At 48.5% G+C, this 19,534-nt stretch overlaps 3 protein-coding genes across 3 annotated transcripts; 2 read left to right on the forward strand and 1 right to left on the reverse strand.

The window, feature by feature from the left end:
- Positions 1-2,661: 2,661 nt before the first annotated feature.
- Positions 2,662-4,026, forward strand: FOXG_07227 (phosphatidylinositol phospholipase C, gamma-1; the record flags this gene model as incomplete). The annotated part of the gene is made up of 1 exon (XM_018385847.1): positions 2,662-4,026. The coding sequence occupies one exon, from the start codon at positions 2,662-2,664 to the stop codon at positions 4,024-4,026; it is 1,365 nt and encodes a 454-aa protein (XP_018244580.1).
- Positions 4,027-9,065: 5,039 nt separating this feature from the next.
- On the reverse strand, positions 9,066-10,986 carry FOXG_07228 (uncharacterized protein; the record flags this gene model as incomplete). The annotated part of the gene is made up of 4 exons (XM_018385848.1): positions 9,066-9,178; positions 9,241-10,619; positions 10,675-10,748; positions 10,804-10,986. 4 exons carry the CDS (start codon positions 10,984-10,986, stop codon positions 9,066-9,068), a joined length of 1,749 nt encoding a protein of 582 aa, XP_018244581.1.
- Positions 10,987-12,085: 1,099 nt separating this feature from the next.
- On the forward strand, positions 12,086-12,593 carry FOXG_07229 (uncharacterized protein; the record flags this gene model as incomplete). The annotated part of the gene is made up of 2 exons (XM_018385849.1): positions 12,086-12,364; positions 12,498-12,593. The coding sequence occupies 2 exons, from the start codon at positions 12,086-12,088 to the stop codon at positions 12,591-12,593; spliced, it is 375 nt and encodes a 124-aa protein (XP_018244582.1).
- Between the last annotated feature and the right edge of the window lie 6,941 nt (positions 12,594-19,534).

Raw genomic sequence — 19,534 nt, forward strand, 5'->3', positions numbered from 1 at the left:
GCAGAGGAAAATCCCCACAAACGTCGTCGGCTCAACGATCAACCCGGAGACTCGATCGAACCCGACCAGCTCGAGGCGTTATACGTGAGGTTTATCACGGCCTGCTCTCTCCCATTTCGGCTCGTGGAATGCCCAGAGTTCCGAGCACTCTTGGCCTACATTAATAACGATATCGAGACTTGGCTTCCGGATACGCATGATACCGTCAAGACATGGATTATGCGCCAGTATGAATGCCAGAAAGAGAGGGTCAAGCAGCGCATACAGTCGGCAAAGTCAAGAATTCACATCAGCTGCGACCTTTGGACTTCTCCCAATTCTTTGGCCATCTTAGGCGTAGTCGCACACTATGTCACGGAAGACGGTCAGCTGGAACACCATGTTTTGGCGTTGAAAGACATCGATAGTGAGCACGACGGTTCTCATCTCGCTGTGGCCATTTTGAAGGTGGTTGACGAATGGGGCTTTGCTTCCAAGCTTGGATATTTCGTGATGGACAACGCTGGCAATAACGACACCATGATGAGATCCCTTTCGCTTGGTCAGTACAACTCACTATTTCTCCTGACTGGCGGCCCTAACATCCCACAGGCCTCCTACGCCGATATGACATCCAATACGATCCCAAAGTGCACCGACTCCGCTGCCAAGGCCATATTATCAACCTCGCCGCCAAAGCCTTCCTCTTCGTCACCGATAATGAGAAGCTCGAACTCGACGATCCTGGTGTGCATAATGTGACACTAAAACATATTGAAGCGTGGCGGGAAAAGGGGCCTCTTGGCAAGATTCACAACTTCGTCGTTTTCATCCAACGAAGTGTCCAGCGCAGCCAAAAGTTTCTTACTATTAGCCATAACCGTAAGCTCGCACGGGACAACGACACAAGATGGAGTTCGTGGTATAACATGCTGCGAGTGGCCCTGAACCTCAGAGATGCGATTGACGGCTATTTCAACAAATAGATGGAATTAGATTGCGCTGGAGACGAGCTCTCTTCAGAGGACTGGATCATCTTGGAGAAAATCAAGTCCTTCTTAGAGAAGCTGAAGATGACGACCAAGGCTCTCGAGTCATCGTTTGCAACACTCGATAACGTCCTCTTGGCTATGGATTTCGTTTTGGCACAATTCGAAGCAGGGAAGGAGGCATATATTGACGATCCGATAATGGCGCCCATGTATAACTCTGGCTGGGCCAAGTTGGACAAGTACTACCGGCTCACTGATGAATCGCCTGCCTACGTTGCCGCTATCGTGCTCCACCCTTCGCATAAATGGCACTACATACAGGAGAACTGGAAAAAGGAGTGGGTTGAGTCGTCAAAGAAGTTGATGGAGACGCTGTGGAATGACTATAAACCCGTGGAATCACCTCTTCCTCTCTGCGAGGTCCCATCGACGACCACGAACGTGTTCTTGAACTGGAGGAACAAGCACCTGCAGCCGTCGCTCGTCACGGATGAATATGAACGATATTGCAACTCTGAACGGGTTTACGGGTTCACAAGCGCCCTTGCATGGTGGCTAGAGGAGACACAGCAGAAAAACTACCCAAACTTGAGTAAAATGGCGGTGGACATACTGTCAATTCCCGCAATGTCTGCTGAGCCCGAACGACTCTTCTCCGGGGCCAAGATAACCATTACAGATCGTCGAAATCGGCTTGGTAGTGATGTAGTTGAAGCTCTGGAGTGCCTGAAGTCATGGTTTGGGATACGAGAGCTTCAAGGTGATGTACTTTAGCTGCCGCAGTAGAATAACCCAGATCACGTGCAATATATGGGATGTATTGTCATACTGGCAATATATTGGGTTCTTGGCAATACAATACAATATAGGCCAATGTTATATGGCCTAATACAATATGCACCACTTGGCAATACAATAATATTGCGAGGCTTCCATATTGCCAATATACGTATTGTTTATATTATTCGCAACACTGCCTTCATATTTACACCTCCCAGTGGACCCTGCCGACCAACTTCCGCCTATCCGATGTCCGACGACGTGAGAAGCTCAACTTTACCGAGTTCAGGGGTTTCATCCGCCTGATGAAGGAGAGGCACGATGTTCAGCGAATCATTCGCAGCATTGCCGCTAAACCTGAGATTGGTATGACCTTTCCAGAGTTTCTAGCTTTCCTCCGCGATATCCAAGGCGAGGACGTTGATTCTAACCTTTCTATGTGGGGGAAGCAATTTGCCTACCTCAGCCGCCGATGCCGACCTGATGCAGTCGAGACCTCCGATGCGGCTTATGACATGCTGGTCATGTCCGAAGCCGCCTTTGTGAGGTACCTGACATCTGAGACAAACTCAGCGATTATACCGGAGCCTCAAAACTACACTCTTGACCGCCCCATGAACGAATATATCATCTCTAGCTCCCACAACACCTACCTCCTTGTCGACAGGTAGCCGGTCAGTCCAGCGTCGAGGGCTACATCTAGGTTCTTATACGAGGCTGCCGCTGTGTCGAGATTGACTGCTGGGATGGCAACTCTGGGCAGCCCGAGGTCAACCACGGTCGCAGCCTTACGACCTCGATTAGTTTCCGGGAGGTCATAGCCACGATCAATAAGTACGCCTTTGTTAAGTCGAGGTTCCCTCTTTGGATCTCCCTCGAGGTTCATTGCAACCCTAATCAGCAAGCCATCATGGTCAACATTATGAAGGAGGCCTTCGGCTCTCGACTGGTCACCGAGACGTTGGAAGACTCCTATGACAAGCTGCCTTCACCCTCTGAGCTCATGGAACGCGTCCTCATCAAGGTCAAGAAGCCGCAGATCAAGCAGGAGCCTCCTGCCAGCAATTTTCACGGCCGCCGACGAGGCAACAGCCTCAACTCACCACTGACTCGTTCCGTGACTGATGCCGCCATGTTGATGCCTTCGCAGTCGCTTCCTCAGAGCCTCATGCGTAGCCCTAGCCCTTCTTGTCGTCGACCGGTGAGAAAGACTCGTGTCAACACAATTACTCAAGGCGGGGTGCAAGATAGAGCGAGTAGAAGCGCCAGCGACAATGACAGCGGCGGGGAGCGAAACTCACGAAAGACGTCTACCAAGATTGTTAAAGAGCTTGGTGATCTTGGCGTCTACTGTTTTGGTGTCAATTATGTTGGCTTTGACACTGCCGAGGCGAAGCAATATAACCACATCTTCTCCATGGAGTCGAGCTTTGCCAAGAACTTTCGCGCCAAGGAACAGAAGATAGCAGTCGACCTCCACAACCTGCGCTACATGATGCGAGTTTACCCTGATCGCACCCGAATCACCTCCAACAACTTTGATCCCCTCCTGTACTGGCGCCGCGGAATCCAGATGGTTGCGCTCAACTGGCAGACCTTCGACTTGGGTATGCAGATCAACCGCGCCATGTTTGACGGTGGCCAGGACTTCTTGGGCTACGTGCTTAAACCTGCGGAGCTACGGGACATCCAAGTGCTCCCATACAACCCCGAACTTCCTGGGGGCAAGAAGGAGCGCAGTGTTGTTTCATTCACCAGCGCTGTCATCTCGGCACAACGGCTTATGCGCCCGGCCAGCCTCCCCGCCAACAAGGCGATGAACCCGTACGTCGAGGTCGAGGTCTTCCACGCCAGTGATAAACGGGAGAAGAGGAATGAGTCAACATTGCCTCGAGATCTTGACCCCCCGCAAAAGTTCCGGACAAATATCGTACGAGAGAACGGCTTCAACCCAATGTTTGATGGCCACTTCAAGTTCAAAGTCACGAAGAAACAACCCGATCTGGTCATTGTCCGATGGTCTGTCAAACTCTCTAACGATGGCGAGAACTACGATGACAGACCGGCAGTGGCCACCTACACTGCTAAGCTTAGCAACCTCAAGCAAGGCTACCGCACCTTACCTCTTCTCAACGATGCTGGTGACCAGTATCTTTTCTCAAAGCTCTTCTGCAAGATCAAGGTTGATTCGATTGAGAAGATGATGATCGACGCACCCTGCCGCGCCCTAGATGGTAGCAGGATAAAGGGCCTGGGCGGAAAGGCCTTTAGCTGAATCAGCACCCGCCCCAGAAGCACGATGGAAAAGCCCAGCACAGAGAAGATCAGCTTTGATAGTTATCCATGATATATTTTTGCGGCTTCACCTGTATACTATGTTTCTCCCCTGGACGTAATTTTTCTTTCCCGAACTGGCCGTCTTTTAGCTTGTTCGTTCTATCTTGTCTTGGGCAACAACACGTTGATACCAGACTCGATTCGCTATTCATGCTAAGACGTGCGTGCTAGCACTGAACAAGTGCTCGAGCACCTATTTAAGCGCGCTCCCTTTACCAGCATATAGATACTGGCAAACCAGTGCCAAGACGGCTGGGCCAGCTCATGTATTCTTTCTCTCTAAATTTCCTCCTCTTGGGATTTACGAGGACCATCAACTCTATTTCCTATCCTGATTCTACTGCTCTGCCACAACCGATTTTTGCCAAGTCTTTAACAGAAATATGAATATGTGTTCATTCGTGTCTCTTGCAAGATCGACGGGCGGACGCCCCATGAAATCTTTTATGGCTACATCTGCTCCCGCTTCTACTAACGCACTCACCTTATAATCTCTGTTGTAGTCCGTCACCACTACACGATGAAGAGGTTATTTTCCCATAAAACCTCTAATATTTAAGCAGTTTCCATCCTCCAGGTATTTACGTAGCCACAAACCGCATGGCTCGGCTTTGTGAAACTTCCAGAGGATATGACCGCTGACGAAGTAGGCCTGTATATCTGACCCCTAAAATTGGATACTAACATGGACGCGCTCGAAGCGACAGTGACGTTCGCCCGCAACAGGACGCCTTTGAGCCGAAGCAAGATAACGAGGAGACAGATATCATGGTTCCAGTTATCAATCCAATAGCCCTTGACTACTCACAAGACCAACCCTCGTCCGCCACTGACAGCTAGAGTTTGCCTCTGCTGTTGAAGCTAGGATACTGAACAATTGGAGAAATTGACCACCAAGTTGGCTTGCTGCAAACCGCATGAGCCTCGCAGGACAGTCATAGGGCACGGGGTAAAATACAAAACCTGGGACGATATCTTTGTAAGGGTTTGAAGGAGATCACGACGGAAGTATACGGAGGAATCATGTAACCAACAAATGATGCCCTATCCCTTTCATTGTGGCGAGCCTTTATTAGGTATAGCGCTCGACATTACCCCACATACTTCAATTATACGTGAGTAACTATTCGGTGTGGCAATTAGCGAGAGAATAAAAGTAACGTAAAGTCTTTACTCCGTAGCTTGTGAGGCCGTGAGGACTTCCATTGCAAGATACGTTAGGTGGGAAGTCACCCCATAGTGACCCTCCTGGAGGCTTTCCACAATTGAAGGGATAGACTTCAGTTCCAGGACATGGTAAACTACAATTACTTGGGTAGGGCCTAGAGATCGGCCCCCCGTGCTTGAGGCACGGATACCGAAGGTAGTAACGAAAGCACGGGGGGTGCACTGACAGGGAAAAGGGGCTGCTGACAGGGAAAAAATTTAGGTACCTCAATTTGGCTGCAAAACCCGCCAAATTTTTGTAGCTTCTTTATATGCATGTCCCCGTTTCCTACACCTATGATGCCTACAATTATTTATCTACCGCAACACCACAGCCTCTATTAATATCACCACCTCAACAACAAATATTAAATCAATTACAACTATTGCAATAGTACTTCAATTAATAAAAAGAATATGACATCTGAAAGCCCAGAGCTTGCTCCGTCAGCACAACAAATATATATCAATCCTGAGACTGGTTTACCACGAATTTCCCGCTTCACGGACTATAATATTGAAGAACGCACTATCGCAGCAAAGGCATTATATCTAGAGGGCGTTTATCCCTCTATGAGAGCCGCTGCACAAGCATGGAAAGTCAACTATAAGAGACTTCGCAGTAGGATCAACGGCCATCATCCTGTGAGAGATAACGGCGGCAACAGGACGTTATTCAGCAAGGAAGAAGAGAAAGCTATACTCGCTTGGTGTTGGAGGAGAGTAACACAGGGGCATCACATACAACAACGCACACTTCGTCAGTATGCGAATTCCCTGCTTAAGGCTACACATCGTGAGCCTCATGCCTCAAGGTTCTGGGCTCGCCGCTTCCTCAGGCGGTATCGTGAAGTCTTTCATAGGAGAAAGAGCCGTACTCTCGCTGCAAATCGCAAAGCTATGGCAGACCGAGCCAATGTCGAAGAGTGGTTTGCAAAATGGACAGAATTTGTCAAGGGAAACGACATCAACTTCGATAATGTCTGGAATTTCGACGAGACCGGCTTTATAATAGGATATCTAATGAACGGTATTATGATATGGACTTTCCTCGATATCGACTCCCCTCTGTTAACAGATGCACATACGACTATTAGTATGACTATCGTGGAGTCAATATCTGCAACAGGAGGAATCATAGCCCCGTTTGTCATCATGCCCGGCGTACAGATTCCCTCCCGTTGGGTGGATAATGACCTAGACGAGCAGGCTACGATAGTCACAACACCAAAAGGCTATATCGACGATATCACGGCACAGGACTTCTTTGACCACTTTGAGAGACTTACCCGGCCTCAAAATACATCAGATCTTCGAGTTATTCTTTATGATGGATGTGAAAGTCATTTCACCAAAGAGCTTTATCAGAAAGCTCTAGATGCAAATATTATCTTATATCCCTTCCCTCCTCATCTGACACATATACTTCAGCCATTAGATGTTGGATTATTCAGTACATATAAGCATTGGCATCAGGAAGCCTTACTTAGGGAAATCGCTGACGGTGCTACGGACTTCAATAAAGCTGACTTTATGTTTCATTTACAGGAGATTCGCCGCAAAGCTACTAAGAAAAGTACTATCATCTCATCGTGGGCAAAATCCGGCATCTATCCTCTTGATCCCTCCGTTGTTATCAACAAAATGGTCAACCCTCTTTCATCCCTATCTTTGGAGGTTGCTGAACGTGATCTTCCCGGCTATATCACACCTGGGTTATCTTCCAACCATAGCAGTGACTTTCGCGATGATTCAAATGAAGAAGAAGTTGGCGAATCATCACGAGATATACATCAAAATACTCATCGCAACGAGGGGATTCCAATGATGCCCTCCACGCCTCCAACGGTTATCTGGAACAATACCAATACACCTCAGCTTAATCTACGGCAAATCAAGCAATACGAAGATTATGTGGCCCTTCGTATTGAATGTTCAATATCCTCAGGCGTGCCTCTGACCCCAAGTGTGTTACATGTTAACGAAAAAGTGCGAAAAGCACACACAACCCTTGCCTTGAACGGTATCACAGCTACTCAGGAGATGCGCCGTTTGAAGGAGAAGAGCCTACGACGTTCAGAACGGGACGAAGGAACTATTATCATAGCAAATTACGGGCCAATTACAGTTTATGATGCCAGACTCCGTGTCGCAAAGGATCAACATAATAGACGGGCAAATCAGGATGCAGAGCTTCGTCGTTATTATGCCAAGGAGGTCAGAGACGAGGCTGTATATCTACGGCGGTGGCTTTTCTCTGTAAGGAAGCTACTACGGTCATCTTTGAAGGAATATCATCCTATTGAACAACATAGGAGTCAACCTTCATACTCACAGGAAGTGAGGCCATTCACAGTCAGTGAATTCTTCATCAAGACTCAATCCGAGCTTTGTATCAAGTCTACAGAGCTTCTAGCTACAAGATATTGTGCTCACCGTGAGATGCACGGAAAGATGAAAGAATCCAAGCTATTGGCCAAGCAAGCAAGAGATGCACAGCAAGAACATATACCTAAGATCTTCCCTTTTTACTGGAATCCTCCATTCCTTCTTCCTTTTGACTATAATATTAATATAGTCAAAGATGCAGTCGATTTGATAGCCTCACCTTCGAGAAAACAGCGTGGAAAGCAGAAAGCGTTGTCTGTTGATGATGATGAATTGGATATCGATGAAAGTGAAGATGATGAAGAGATTGAAGAAGAAGAAGAAGCAGAAGAAGGAGAAGAAGATGATGATGATATATCAGTTAAAGATACTATTGAAGTTAGGTAGGATGTCTTAGTTGTTGCGAAAAAGAATGAATAACATACCTGATTTTGATGATATATTATGGTGTTGTGGTTGTGATGCATTTGTCCCGTAGATGCAGATGGAGGGGTTAGTCCGGTCTGAATTATGTTACTAACCGAGGGAAAGTCGGTACCTTCATTTGGCGGCTTTTGCAGCCAAATTGAGGTACCCCAATTTTCCCTGTCAGCAGACCCTTTTCCCAGTCAATGAACCCCCCGTGCTTGGGCACGAAGCTTGCGGAGTGATACCACAAGCTAAGGTGGGCCGCTCTCTAGGCCCTACCCAAGTATGGCGTCTTTTGGTATTGGTGGACGAAATGGCGTGGAAGGATAGTGCCCTCTTGTTCCTATCAACTTTGTTTAATGGTGTTGAACAGGCATATACGGTTCAAGGATCTTAAGATTGCTTATGGATACAGTAAATCTTTCGGGGGCGGTGACACTTCTTGAAGACTCATAGCACGAATACATTAAACTTGCACTAATCGACCAGATACATGTATTATCTGAGAAAAGACGATAAGAAAGGTGACCGCCGGAGAAAGGAGCCGCCAACGAACACGGCCACGGCACGGCTGATACAGCGCTTCTTTTATGACGAGGTTGTTAAGCTGATATCCTCCCTAGAGCAGCTGCTACCAGTAACAACGAAATGAATTACGTGGATCGAGATGAACAAACGAGGGTATCTCGGGGCTATGATCACCGCATATGCCACGGCACTTGGCAGGTTTTCACTTGCACCTTCCTGTTGGATGTGTTTTTCATGAATATTCATCTTCTTAAACTCCATATGTCCAGTTAGAAGCGATATAAGAACCAAGAGGGGTGTAGCTGACTGCTTCCTAACGAGTATTTCAAGGTTTCGAGACGGTCAATCGCGGTGCAGTTATCGAGCTGGGTACGAAGTTACGCCCGTTGCACATGAGCGTTCTTGAATGGCTGGCTTTGACTATGGGCTGAAAACCCTATCGTAGACCTATTGGACATGGACTCTCTCCTCATCAATAGGGAGCGTGTTCGTTCTGGCATTGTATGTCTGTTGTCCAGGGCTAAGTGGCCTTGTCTCCTCCTGTTCATCCTCCCAATGAACTTACACATCTCGTTAGCATATTCGAATCCTCGGGGCAAAAGGGGCAAAAGGAGCAACTCACCGTGGGGCCGGATTGCAAAACTCGCGAGGAAGCTAATGCCATACAAGCTTGCCAGTAGGACAAAGATGGCCTGTGGAAACGTTCCGACTGTAGCAGCGTAGATACCGTTGAACAAGAGCGGCCCAAGAATCCTAGAAAGGGCAAGCAGCATGCCAACCGCACCCAAAAGCTGCCCTACGCGATTCGAGGGAACGTGCTTGGTTATAGTAGCTTGGGTAGTGGCACTGCCAAGTCCTCCCATTGCTGTGACCATGCCGCTAAGGAAAAAAACCTTTTCAGAGTGTGCCAGACTGTATCCAATGCTGCCTAGGATATCTGACGTCAGGGCAGCCCTAAGGACCCATATGTCGAGGTTGTCTGCTCCATAATGCTTCTCTGCTGGCAGGGTGAGACAATCTCGTCGTCTCCGAGCAGCTGGACGAACACGCCCAAAATAGTTGATGATTGGGAAGACGCCCATCAGAGCCGCTACCCGAACTAGCGACAAAACAGACACGAATCGAGAACTCTCAAAGGTGCCCCATCCATACATGTACTCGCTGTACAAAATAATAACCGCACCAGCAGCTTGAGAGATTCCAAAAATGATGATATCGTTGAGAGCCAGAGCAACCAGGTTTCGGCGGAGGGCAGGCGAAGTTCCAGGGCCCGTGGGGCTGAGGACCTTGAGAGGCTCGAATGGGTTAGTCGTCTGGATAGTGGATAACAGAGACCTCCTGGTCTGGGCCCTCAACTCTTGTTCCTTGTCCCACTTCTCCCGAGCAAGCAGCTGCTTCTCCTTGGGTAGAGATTCAGGAACGATGAACCTAATTACGATCACAAACATACTGTGGCAACCCAGAACCACATAGAAGATGGACAGGAGGCTGCCAGTCCCTTTGGCAAAGTATCCGGCCAAAAGAGGGCCGAATGCCAGGCCGGTGAACAGGCAGGCATGCATGTAGCCTATAGACGCTGCACGTTTTGAGGGCGGCGTGCAATCGCTAATGTATGACTGGTGGAGGATGCTTCCAGCTGTAAAAGAGCCGGTCAACCCATCAAACACGCTTCCCAGTACTAGCCACCGGTGGTCAATAACTTGAGGAAATCTGGCCACCAAGATGGTTATGAATTCAGCAACTAAACCACCACAGGAAGCCAGGGCCATCAATCGCGTCCTACCATATCGGTCTGATAGATGCCCCAACTTTGGAGTCACGATGGCACTCAGTAAGCCTGTGATGAGATTCATGACCAGCATGAAGGTTGCAGCATTCTTCTGGACCCCGGGTATCTTGCATTGTGGGTTGTCGCTACCGAGAAGGATAGCATTGAAGGTGATGTTCGGGTCAAGGAACTTCTGATCCGCCAAGTATTGCTTGCAAACGAGGTCGAGGATCCTTTACGCCTCACAGTCAATGTCCTAGGTTAAGATATAATAACGGAAGCGCTCACAGATTCAATTTAGGCACCATGACACCTCCGAAAGCTAGGGTGAAAACCGTGAAAGGGAAAAGCAGCCAGTAGACCTGGATATGCTGTTAGCTCTTGGTTGTAACAGACGTCCGAGAAGTTGGAGCATACTGAGGGCCTCTGCCACCACGACAACACTTTCGAATCTTCATATATCTCCCAACGATCGCCATTCATGGCTTCTCTGCACTTGTCCTGTGTACCAAGTGCATCGGTGCTTAGTAACCGAGCCGTATCTGATACAGAAGCCTCGAGCTGGTGAAACCTTGAGCTTTCCACCGCATCACGGTCCATTGCTTTCGCTCGTATCATATAGTAAACGTCTGTTCTGGTGCTGCAATCGAAATTCAGAGTGTATAGGTCCCTATGAGCGCCTCGCATCGAGCTGGTTAACCTAGGTAGTTCAAGTTCGGTCACGTCGTTAGGACGATCATGTAGCAATCTGAGAAGGTTGCGATCGAAGCGAAGGGTCCTAGGACAAACGGTAGTAATCCAATATGCCAGAGAGATTTAAAAACGCGTAACGAGTGGTGAAGGCATGAGTAGAAGGGAGAATAATAAAGCACGGCGGTTCCATGATGGGCTGGGGCGATGGTGGGGTCCGGAGCCCCGCTTAGGTTAACATGCTAAGATAACCAGACATGCATGGGGCTTAGCGGGAAACAACTCCACTGACGCCCTCCATGTCGATCCCTAATGGTTAGGCTTATGGTAGGTATACCATGCATCGTGGGCCATTTCAGTCTCAAAGCCCACTAAAATCTCCAAAACATCAATACAACCATGTGGATTTACGAATCGATGAGCCAGTGATCTGATTTCCAATCTCCACTATTGTGGACTTGGACGCGACAGATCCTCCTGTAGCGTCAGAGGTTGGCATATTCAGACTTCGGTCCGCAAGACACGAGCCACAACAACGGCAATTTGGCGGGGATTCGCAAATACTGGCTTTTTCAGTCGCTTCTACTCTTTGATAGTTTGTTGTTCGCTACGTAGGCGCCCCTATGGCTTAATCATTGACAAGAGTGATTACATTCGCAGGACATTTACCTGTCCGTTAATTATTTCTCGTTAGTTCTCGTCGTCTCGGGTAACGTTTACTGGAGAGGGAAAAAATTTGGCAATGACTAGGGACGCATGACACTTTGGCTAGGGACGCATGAACCTTTCGGACGCATGACTTTTATCCTCTCTTATTGGTTTAAAATATTTCTAAGCAACCGATATAAAATTCCAAAGGCGGTGAAGCTTTCTCGCTTAACGGATCTTAATCTTAACCAATAGAATCATAAGACTTTAGCCCCCTTGCCTTCAACCTCCTTTGAATTACGCCGGATTTAGATCGTGCTATTTACCTTCATTCCCCACTGACCCGCAAGATCTATTCATTATGGATCAACCTAAGAGCCCCGACCCGTTCCAACAGCCTCAGCAGCGAAAGCGAAAGCGGCGCGCTAATTCCGACCTACGTCAACCGTCGCCATCTGACTATCCACTCGAAGATACTGGCGCGCTCGAGAACATCTTCGCGTCATATCCTCAGATGTTGTCGACTGTCCCACAACCTGAAGGCTTGCGTGGACTAAACGAGCCTTCATGGGTATTACAATTCGATCATGACATTCACCTAAGTAATGACTATCCAGTCCCAAATGGCCGACCAACCCGCGTACGAGGACCGATCCCAGGCCCCGAGCCAATTCCCTTGCCTCCACAGTCAAACCGATCCACCGAAGAAGACTGTAATAATACTGCTCAATCACCACGCGCCAAATTTAAGTCTGCCTTACAATTAGTCACAGATGTCATCGGAACCGAGCGGAGGCTTACTCGCGAGTCTCTCGAAGCAGCAGAACGCGTTCGGCGATGGCGTGAACAATGGGGCTACTCATCCCTAAGTCCAGGACAATCTATATCACCTCCTCCATATTCGCCCCCACGAGAAACACAACCGACCGATCCCTATCCTCTATCCCTACTTGATAATAGAGAGCCGCAGCATCTAAGCTTGGATTCCTCTCCAGAACCTGGTCAAATCCCAAACCCGCCGATACCTGGTACTGCAGCTCCCTCAGTTGATATTCTCTTCCATGAAGTTAATAACTTTGCAAAGGACCACGGCTTTGGGATCGTTAAGTATAATGGGTATTCCTATAAAGGACGTAAGATACGATATTCATTCCAGTGTGATCGATATGGAGAATCACGAGCTCCTAGAGGTGCTCAAATAAGGCCTCGCAAGTCTCGTAAGTGCGGCTGTAAGTGGAAGCTTATAGCCGAGGCACTAGAGGAGGGAAAGTGGCTCTTACGATTACATGATAACCCTGAACACCACCAGCATAATCATGGACCAAGCATTGGACCATCTGCACATCCCTCTCATCGGAGACTGACCGAAGCTACAAAGGCAACGATTATATCTACAAGCCGTCGAGTTGGTGTTCGGGCCCGTGATGTACGAGCTATTGTTCAGGAGCAGTATCCTGACTCTGTATTTACACGGAAAGATATTTATAACGCCCGATCTCTCATCAACCGCGAGAAGCTAGGGGGTCTCACACCTACGGCAGCACTTATCAAGCTCTTTGACGATAATGAGATACCTTATCTTATCAAATGGGCAGATGATGACCCGAACCGTCTACTTGGTCTCGTATGGACATTTCCATATTGCCTACAGATGTGGAAACGATTTCCTGAAGTTATTAGCTTTGACAATACCTATAATACCAATCGGTTCAAGCTTCCCCTCTTCCAAGCAACAGGGCAGACATGCCTAGGGTCTGTTTTTAATGCTGCTTTCGGCCTTATCGATAACGAGAGACGAGAAGGGTTCCAGTTCCTCTCAGAGAGTATAAAACAGCTTATGGCGCAACACTCTATATGTCAGCCAGATGTTATCATTACCGACTTTGACGATTCGATGAAAGCAGCACTTAATGACCAGTTTCCGGAGGTACAGCAGCAACTCTGTATCCACCACATTAACTCAAATGTCCTACTTCGAGCTAAACAGAGATGGCTTAAGAGGCCTAGCTCTAGTAGCGATATCAGTGGTGGCTCAGATATAGAGGCAGAACCGCCAGATCAGATTCAACTGAACCCTACCGACCAAGAGTCTATCTCTGCGCCAGTAGGTAATGATATCTCTCATACCTACAATGGTGTTCTTGCTATGTGGAAGTTGGTCCTCTTTGCCGAGACTGAGGAGGCACATGAGAAGGCGTGGATCAATCTCTGTAAAGAGTTTAATGACCAGCGCCCTATTCTACGGTACCTCCATGGCACATATATGCCTGTTCGGGCACAATGGGCACGCTGCTTTATTCGTCATTATCGTAACTTCGGTATCCGCGTTACATCCGGTACTGAGGCAAGCAATAATAACATCAAGGGCTATCTATTAAATGGAATGAGCCACCTCTATCGGCTGGTCGAAGCTATGCAGGACATGATCAGAGATCAAAGGCAAGACTTTATTGATGCCTGCGCAAACGATGAGGTACTTACTGCGCCTGAGTATCACCGACCGAGTGCAGACTACCTAGGGGAGCTTCGGGCTCTGGTCTCATCAAAGTGCCTAGCACTAATTACAGCACAATATCGACTGGCAAAGAAGGCAATGCCAACAGGGAATAGACCATTCCCGCCTCCTCTTGATAACTGCGTTTGCTCTGTCCCAACCGAGCTCGGTATACCATGCTATCACACGATATACAATAAGCTAGCCTCAGGGACCTCTTTTACAAAACAGGAGGTGCACCCGCATTGGCGTATACGAGACTCATCGTCTCAAGACCCCTATAGAAGGATAATAGACCCAAGGATAACCACCTCTCTTCGTGGAAGGCCTAAGAATACAGCGCAAAGTGTTCCATCGCAGCTGGCAATCGACACGCCGATACAACAGAGATCAGAGCAGTCAATTCAAGGTTTGCCAAAGCGAAAACGGTGCCGACCTCGAGGGAGTTTAAATCGATCAATAACTGTCAGACTAACGCCTTCACAAGACCAAGCTTCTTCTCAGGAAACTAATCAATCTCAACGACAAACACAAAGACGGTCCGCGAGGCTCGGTGCAGGGAGGAGTTCGGGAGTACATTCAAGTGGGCAGAGGCTACGTTCTAGTATACGTCGGGAAAGAAGTCAATGGGAGATAAGCTAGGCTTAGATGATTTATATATATAACCCTATGAGATATATGTATTGATAGATATGCTTCTTATAGCAAGGTCTCAGGAAGGTCACGATTCGGAGCTAATAAAGGTTGACGACAATCTGCTGTGAAGTCGCATCACGCTGTTTTAACATGCATGTAAGCTGTCAGCAAGGGGTATATAGATACTGTGCCAATAGTGATGAATTATTGTGTAAGCAATACGCCCCCGTCAAAAACGTCCGTGCGGTATAAATCAAGGGGTGTCAAAAAGGGACAACCGATTTCGATCTTTACTGTAAATGAAATGGATAATGTCAGCCGTATTGCGGTACTAGACGAGAGGAACGAAGTTCGAGCTGAGTTCACCGAGATGCTCGGCCGAGAAAATGACACCGAAGTTGCCAAGGTAGCATGGCTCAGCAAGAGAGACACCCCCAAGGCGTATGGCTCGATGGTCGTATATCTCAAAAAAACGGTCAGAAGCTAGGCGGTTCATCAACGAAAGATTCTTTGTGGCTGGAGGAGAATCCGGTACTACAAAGGCGTTTGAACGTGTTGTTTATATTGCGCAGTAGTGCTGGGTGAAAATTATATTTTATGAAACTTTGTTGTTTCTTATTGAGATGAGAGCTCTTCTCGGGTTTATATCTCTAGATAGTTTCATCTAGGACTTTGAACTTTAAATCTAGGACTTTCAGACTAATAGTCTGAATCCTGAAGATAAGGGGGATTCCCAATTTTTTTCAACAGAACGTCGTGACCGCCCCAAGCAATGTTACAACTGCCAACAGATCACGAGCCATAAGGCCTATCACTGTGATAGACCACAAGTTTGCGGAAGGTGCGCGCAAGAAGGCCATCACCACAGTGCATGCACAGGAACGATTCCGAAATGTATCCCATGCGGCGGCCCCCATAAGTCATACAGCAGAAACTGTCGGAAGCTCTATCCATCACAGCATGAATAGCATATTCCGACTATTTCAACTGAATGTCAGAAAGCAGGGACCGGTACATGATAGTTTAATGAACGGCAAGGACATTCAGGATGCAACCGTATTAGCCATCCAAGAGCCCCAAGCACGGAGGATCCAGGGCAGGCTATTGACGACACCTATGGGGCACCAAAAAGTGGATCAAGATGATACCTACGACAGGGAGGGAAGGTAGATGGGTGATTCGGAGCATGCTCTGTGTGAACAAGGAAGTGGAAGCGGAGCAGGTGGCAGTAGAGTCCCCAGACGTAACGGCAGCAGTTGTTCGGCTGCCAGATCGTCTGGTCTTCACGGCGTCTGTCTACGTACCCGGAGGAGACGCCCAAGCTCTACAGGACATATGCACCAAGCTTCGTAAAGCTATTAGAGAGGTGAGACGGAGATCGGGGAGAGCGGTAGATATAGTAATTGCTGGCGACTTTAACCACCACGACCAGACGTGGGACGGAGACAATGTATCAGTGGAAAGACAGGGCGAGGCGGTTTCTATCATCGACTTGATGAACGACTTCATGCTCTGGAGTCTGCTTTGCTGGGGCACAAAGACATGGCAAAGCGGAGACTACGAGACAACCATTGACTTGGTTCTGGCTTCCGAGGAGCTTGCAGACGCAAATATCAAATGCGCGATACATGGTACGGAGCACGGGTCGGACCATCGCATGATAGAGACGGCGTTCGACATTTCAGTCCCGGCACCGAAACAGGAAGAAAGACTTCTGTTCAAGAATGCACCCTGGAAGGAGATCTATAGTAGGATTGTGGAGACGCTGAGAGTTAGGCCAGTGGGAAGCACGGTGCAGCAGAAAACGGACAGGTTGATGTCGGCCGTCTTGGATGCGGTCCAAGCACTGATACCCAGAGCCACACCATCGCCATATGCAAAGCGGTGGTGGACCCATGACCTCACACAGCTGCGGCGTATATACACACACTGGAGAAATCGAGCCCGAGCCGCAAGGCGTGCGGGACAGAATGCTAAAGTTCTAGAAACTACGGCGAAGGCTGCGGCGAAGCAATACCACGATGCCATACGGCATCGGAAGAATACTCATTGGAAGGAGTTTCTGGTGGATAATGATAACATCTGGAAAGCAGCCAAGTATATGAAGTCTGGGGGTGATGCAGCTTTTGGAAAAGTACCCCAGCTTGTTAGGACAGACGGAACAACAACGGCCAGTCATCGAGAGCAAGCCGAAGAATTTTTAGCTAAGTTCTTCCCGCCATTGCCAGATAACATCGAAGACGAAGGACCGCGGCAACAGAGAAATCCAGTAACGATGCCGAACCTAACTCTAGAGGAAGTAGAACGTCAACTGTGGGCGACAAAGTCATGGAAGGCACCAGGAGAAGATGGACTACCAGCGATCGTCTGGAAGCAAGTCTGGCCGTCGGTGAAACACGATGTCCTCGCCATCTTCCAAGCATCACTGGACGAAGGCGTGATACCAGACCAATGGAGACATGCTCGAATCATCCCACTCAAGAAGCCAGGTAAAGATGATTACACGATCGCGAAAGCGTGGAGACCGATCTCGCTTCTCGCTACGCTGGGTAAGGTGCTGGAGTCGGTAGTTGCCGAGAGAATCTCCTACGCGGTAGAGACCCACGGACTTCTTCCGACCAACCATTTTGGCGCGTACAAGCAACGATCAGCAGAGCAAGCCCTCGTACTTCTGCAAGAACACATCTTCTCAGCATGGCGCTCACGTGATGTGGTGAGCCTTGTTAGTTTCGACGTTAAAGGGGCATACAATGGCGTGTGCAAAGAGAGGCTACTGCAGCGGATGAAGGCGAGAGGGATCCCCGAGGGTCTATTGCGCTGGATCGATGCCTTTTTTTCAGAGCGAACTGCAACCATCGCAATCAATGGCCAGGGCTCCGAAAGCTGACCTCTGCCGCAAGCAGGACTTCCGCAAGCATCGCCGTTATTACCGATGCTGTTCCTATTCTTTAATGCGGATCTAGTGTAAACCCAAATCGACAGGAATGGCGGAGCCATTGCATTTGTTGACGACTATAATGCGTGGGTGTCTGGGCCCACAGCCCAGAGCAACCGGAGAGGAATATAAGCAATAATCGACAAGGCTCTGGACTGGGAGAAGCGCAGCGGCGCAACTTTTGAAGCGGAAAAGACGGTGATCATACATTTTACTAGATACATAGGCAGGGTAGACTCGGAACCGTTTACCATCAAGGGCGAGAAAGTCTCTCCCAAAGACAAAGGCAAGGTCTTTGGGGTCGTCATGGACTCGCGCCTTCACTACAAACAGCACATGGCCAGGGCAGCGACTAGGGGGCTAGAAGCTGCAATGAAACTGAAACGCCTGAAGGGGATGGCTCCCTCGACAACGAGACAGCTCTATATAGCCATGGTAGCTCCCTTGGTAGACTATGCCTCTAACGTCTGGATGCATGCGTGCAAAACGGCGTCGGCATATGCTATTCATTGAGTATAAAGAGTTGGAGCATAGGCAGATATAGGATCATTTATAAGCATGGCTATAGGGGTAGCCAAAGCAAAAGCTTATATAGTGACTATTTATGAACGGTTCTGGAGAAGAGCAAGCAAGCTTTAGGTAGATATTTATACGCTGCCGCGGACTAACCCAGTCAGAAACCTCTTATGAGGGATCAAAGCTTTTTGGCGCTTTATATCTCCTCTTAGACGCATTGCAGACGTATGCAATGAGCTACCAAGAAATACTACCCGTTGGCTCGAGCCGGGGGGGGCCAACTAAGCAAGCTTAGTTGGCTACAAAACGGTGGGACAACCCCGCTCCGCCGGCTGTCGCGAATTTCCTCGATTTTATATGTGAAATCGACCCAAATCTAGACACCAGTTAGCCAAAAAAAGGAGTACTCTTGTCCAAGTGCATTATGCCTTTAAATGCAAATATCAGAGCAGCTCAAGCGGTGGTTTCTTCACGCCAACGACTCCAAATGGGACTCTCTCGTGATGCTTCTAATATGATAAGGAAGCCTCTTTCAATACGCGATGCTGAGCGGCAGTACAAGGGCTCCCACAAGTCGTCCATTGCGCGTATCGTCAAGCAGCTTGAAGAAGCCAAAACAGCGGATTTTAGCCTGGTTCCTGAGCCAAATAAGGGCCGGCCGCGACTCCTTTCGGATGGCGAAGAAGAAGCTATCATATGCTTTATCGTTTGGATGCAGAAGTCTGGTCTTCCGGCCTCTAAAGGCGAGATTGAAGATGCAGCAAATACAATAAGAAGCCGCCGTGATGCTGCTGCGCAGCCGGTCTCAAAGATGTGGTATAGTCGCTTCTGTGACGATCATCCCGAGCTTGATACATCGATTTTGAAGTCGAAAGAAGCCGCTCGCTAGGAGTATGAAGAAGCCGGCGTGGAGGAGACGAAGCAGTGGTTTAAACGACTTTCTGAAGTCATCACCAGATACAGGATCGGCGCCTCAGAGTGTTGGAATGCTGATCAAGCCGGAATTAGAGTCGGAATACTGCGAGAGCGCGTGCAATGCCTCGTCGTACGTACCAAGAAGAAGACTCCAACAGAGGTATTCTCGGCGGAAGATAGGGAGACTTGTACGGTGATTGGTACAGGTAATGCCGCAGGAGCAACTACTCCTCCTTGGCTTATCTTCAAAGCTTTTCCAACGATAGAGTGGTCAGATATCGATGGTGATCCTAATATGCGATTTGCACAGTCAG

Source organism: Fusarium oxysporum, chromosome 6 (assembly GCF_000149955.1).
Source record: "Fusarium oxysporum f. sp. lycopersici 4287 chromosome 6, whole genome shotgun sequence".
Taxonomy (NCBI): Eukaryota; Fungi; Ascomycota; class Sordariomycetes; order Hypocreales; family Nectriaceae; genus Fusarium; species Fusarium oxysporum.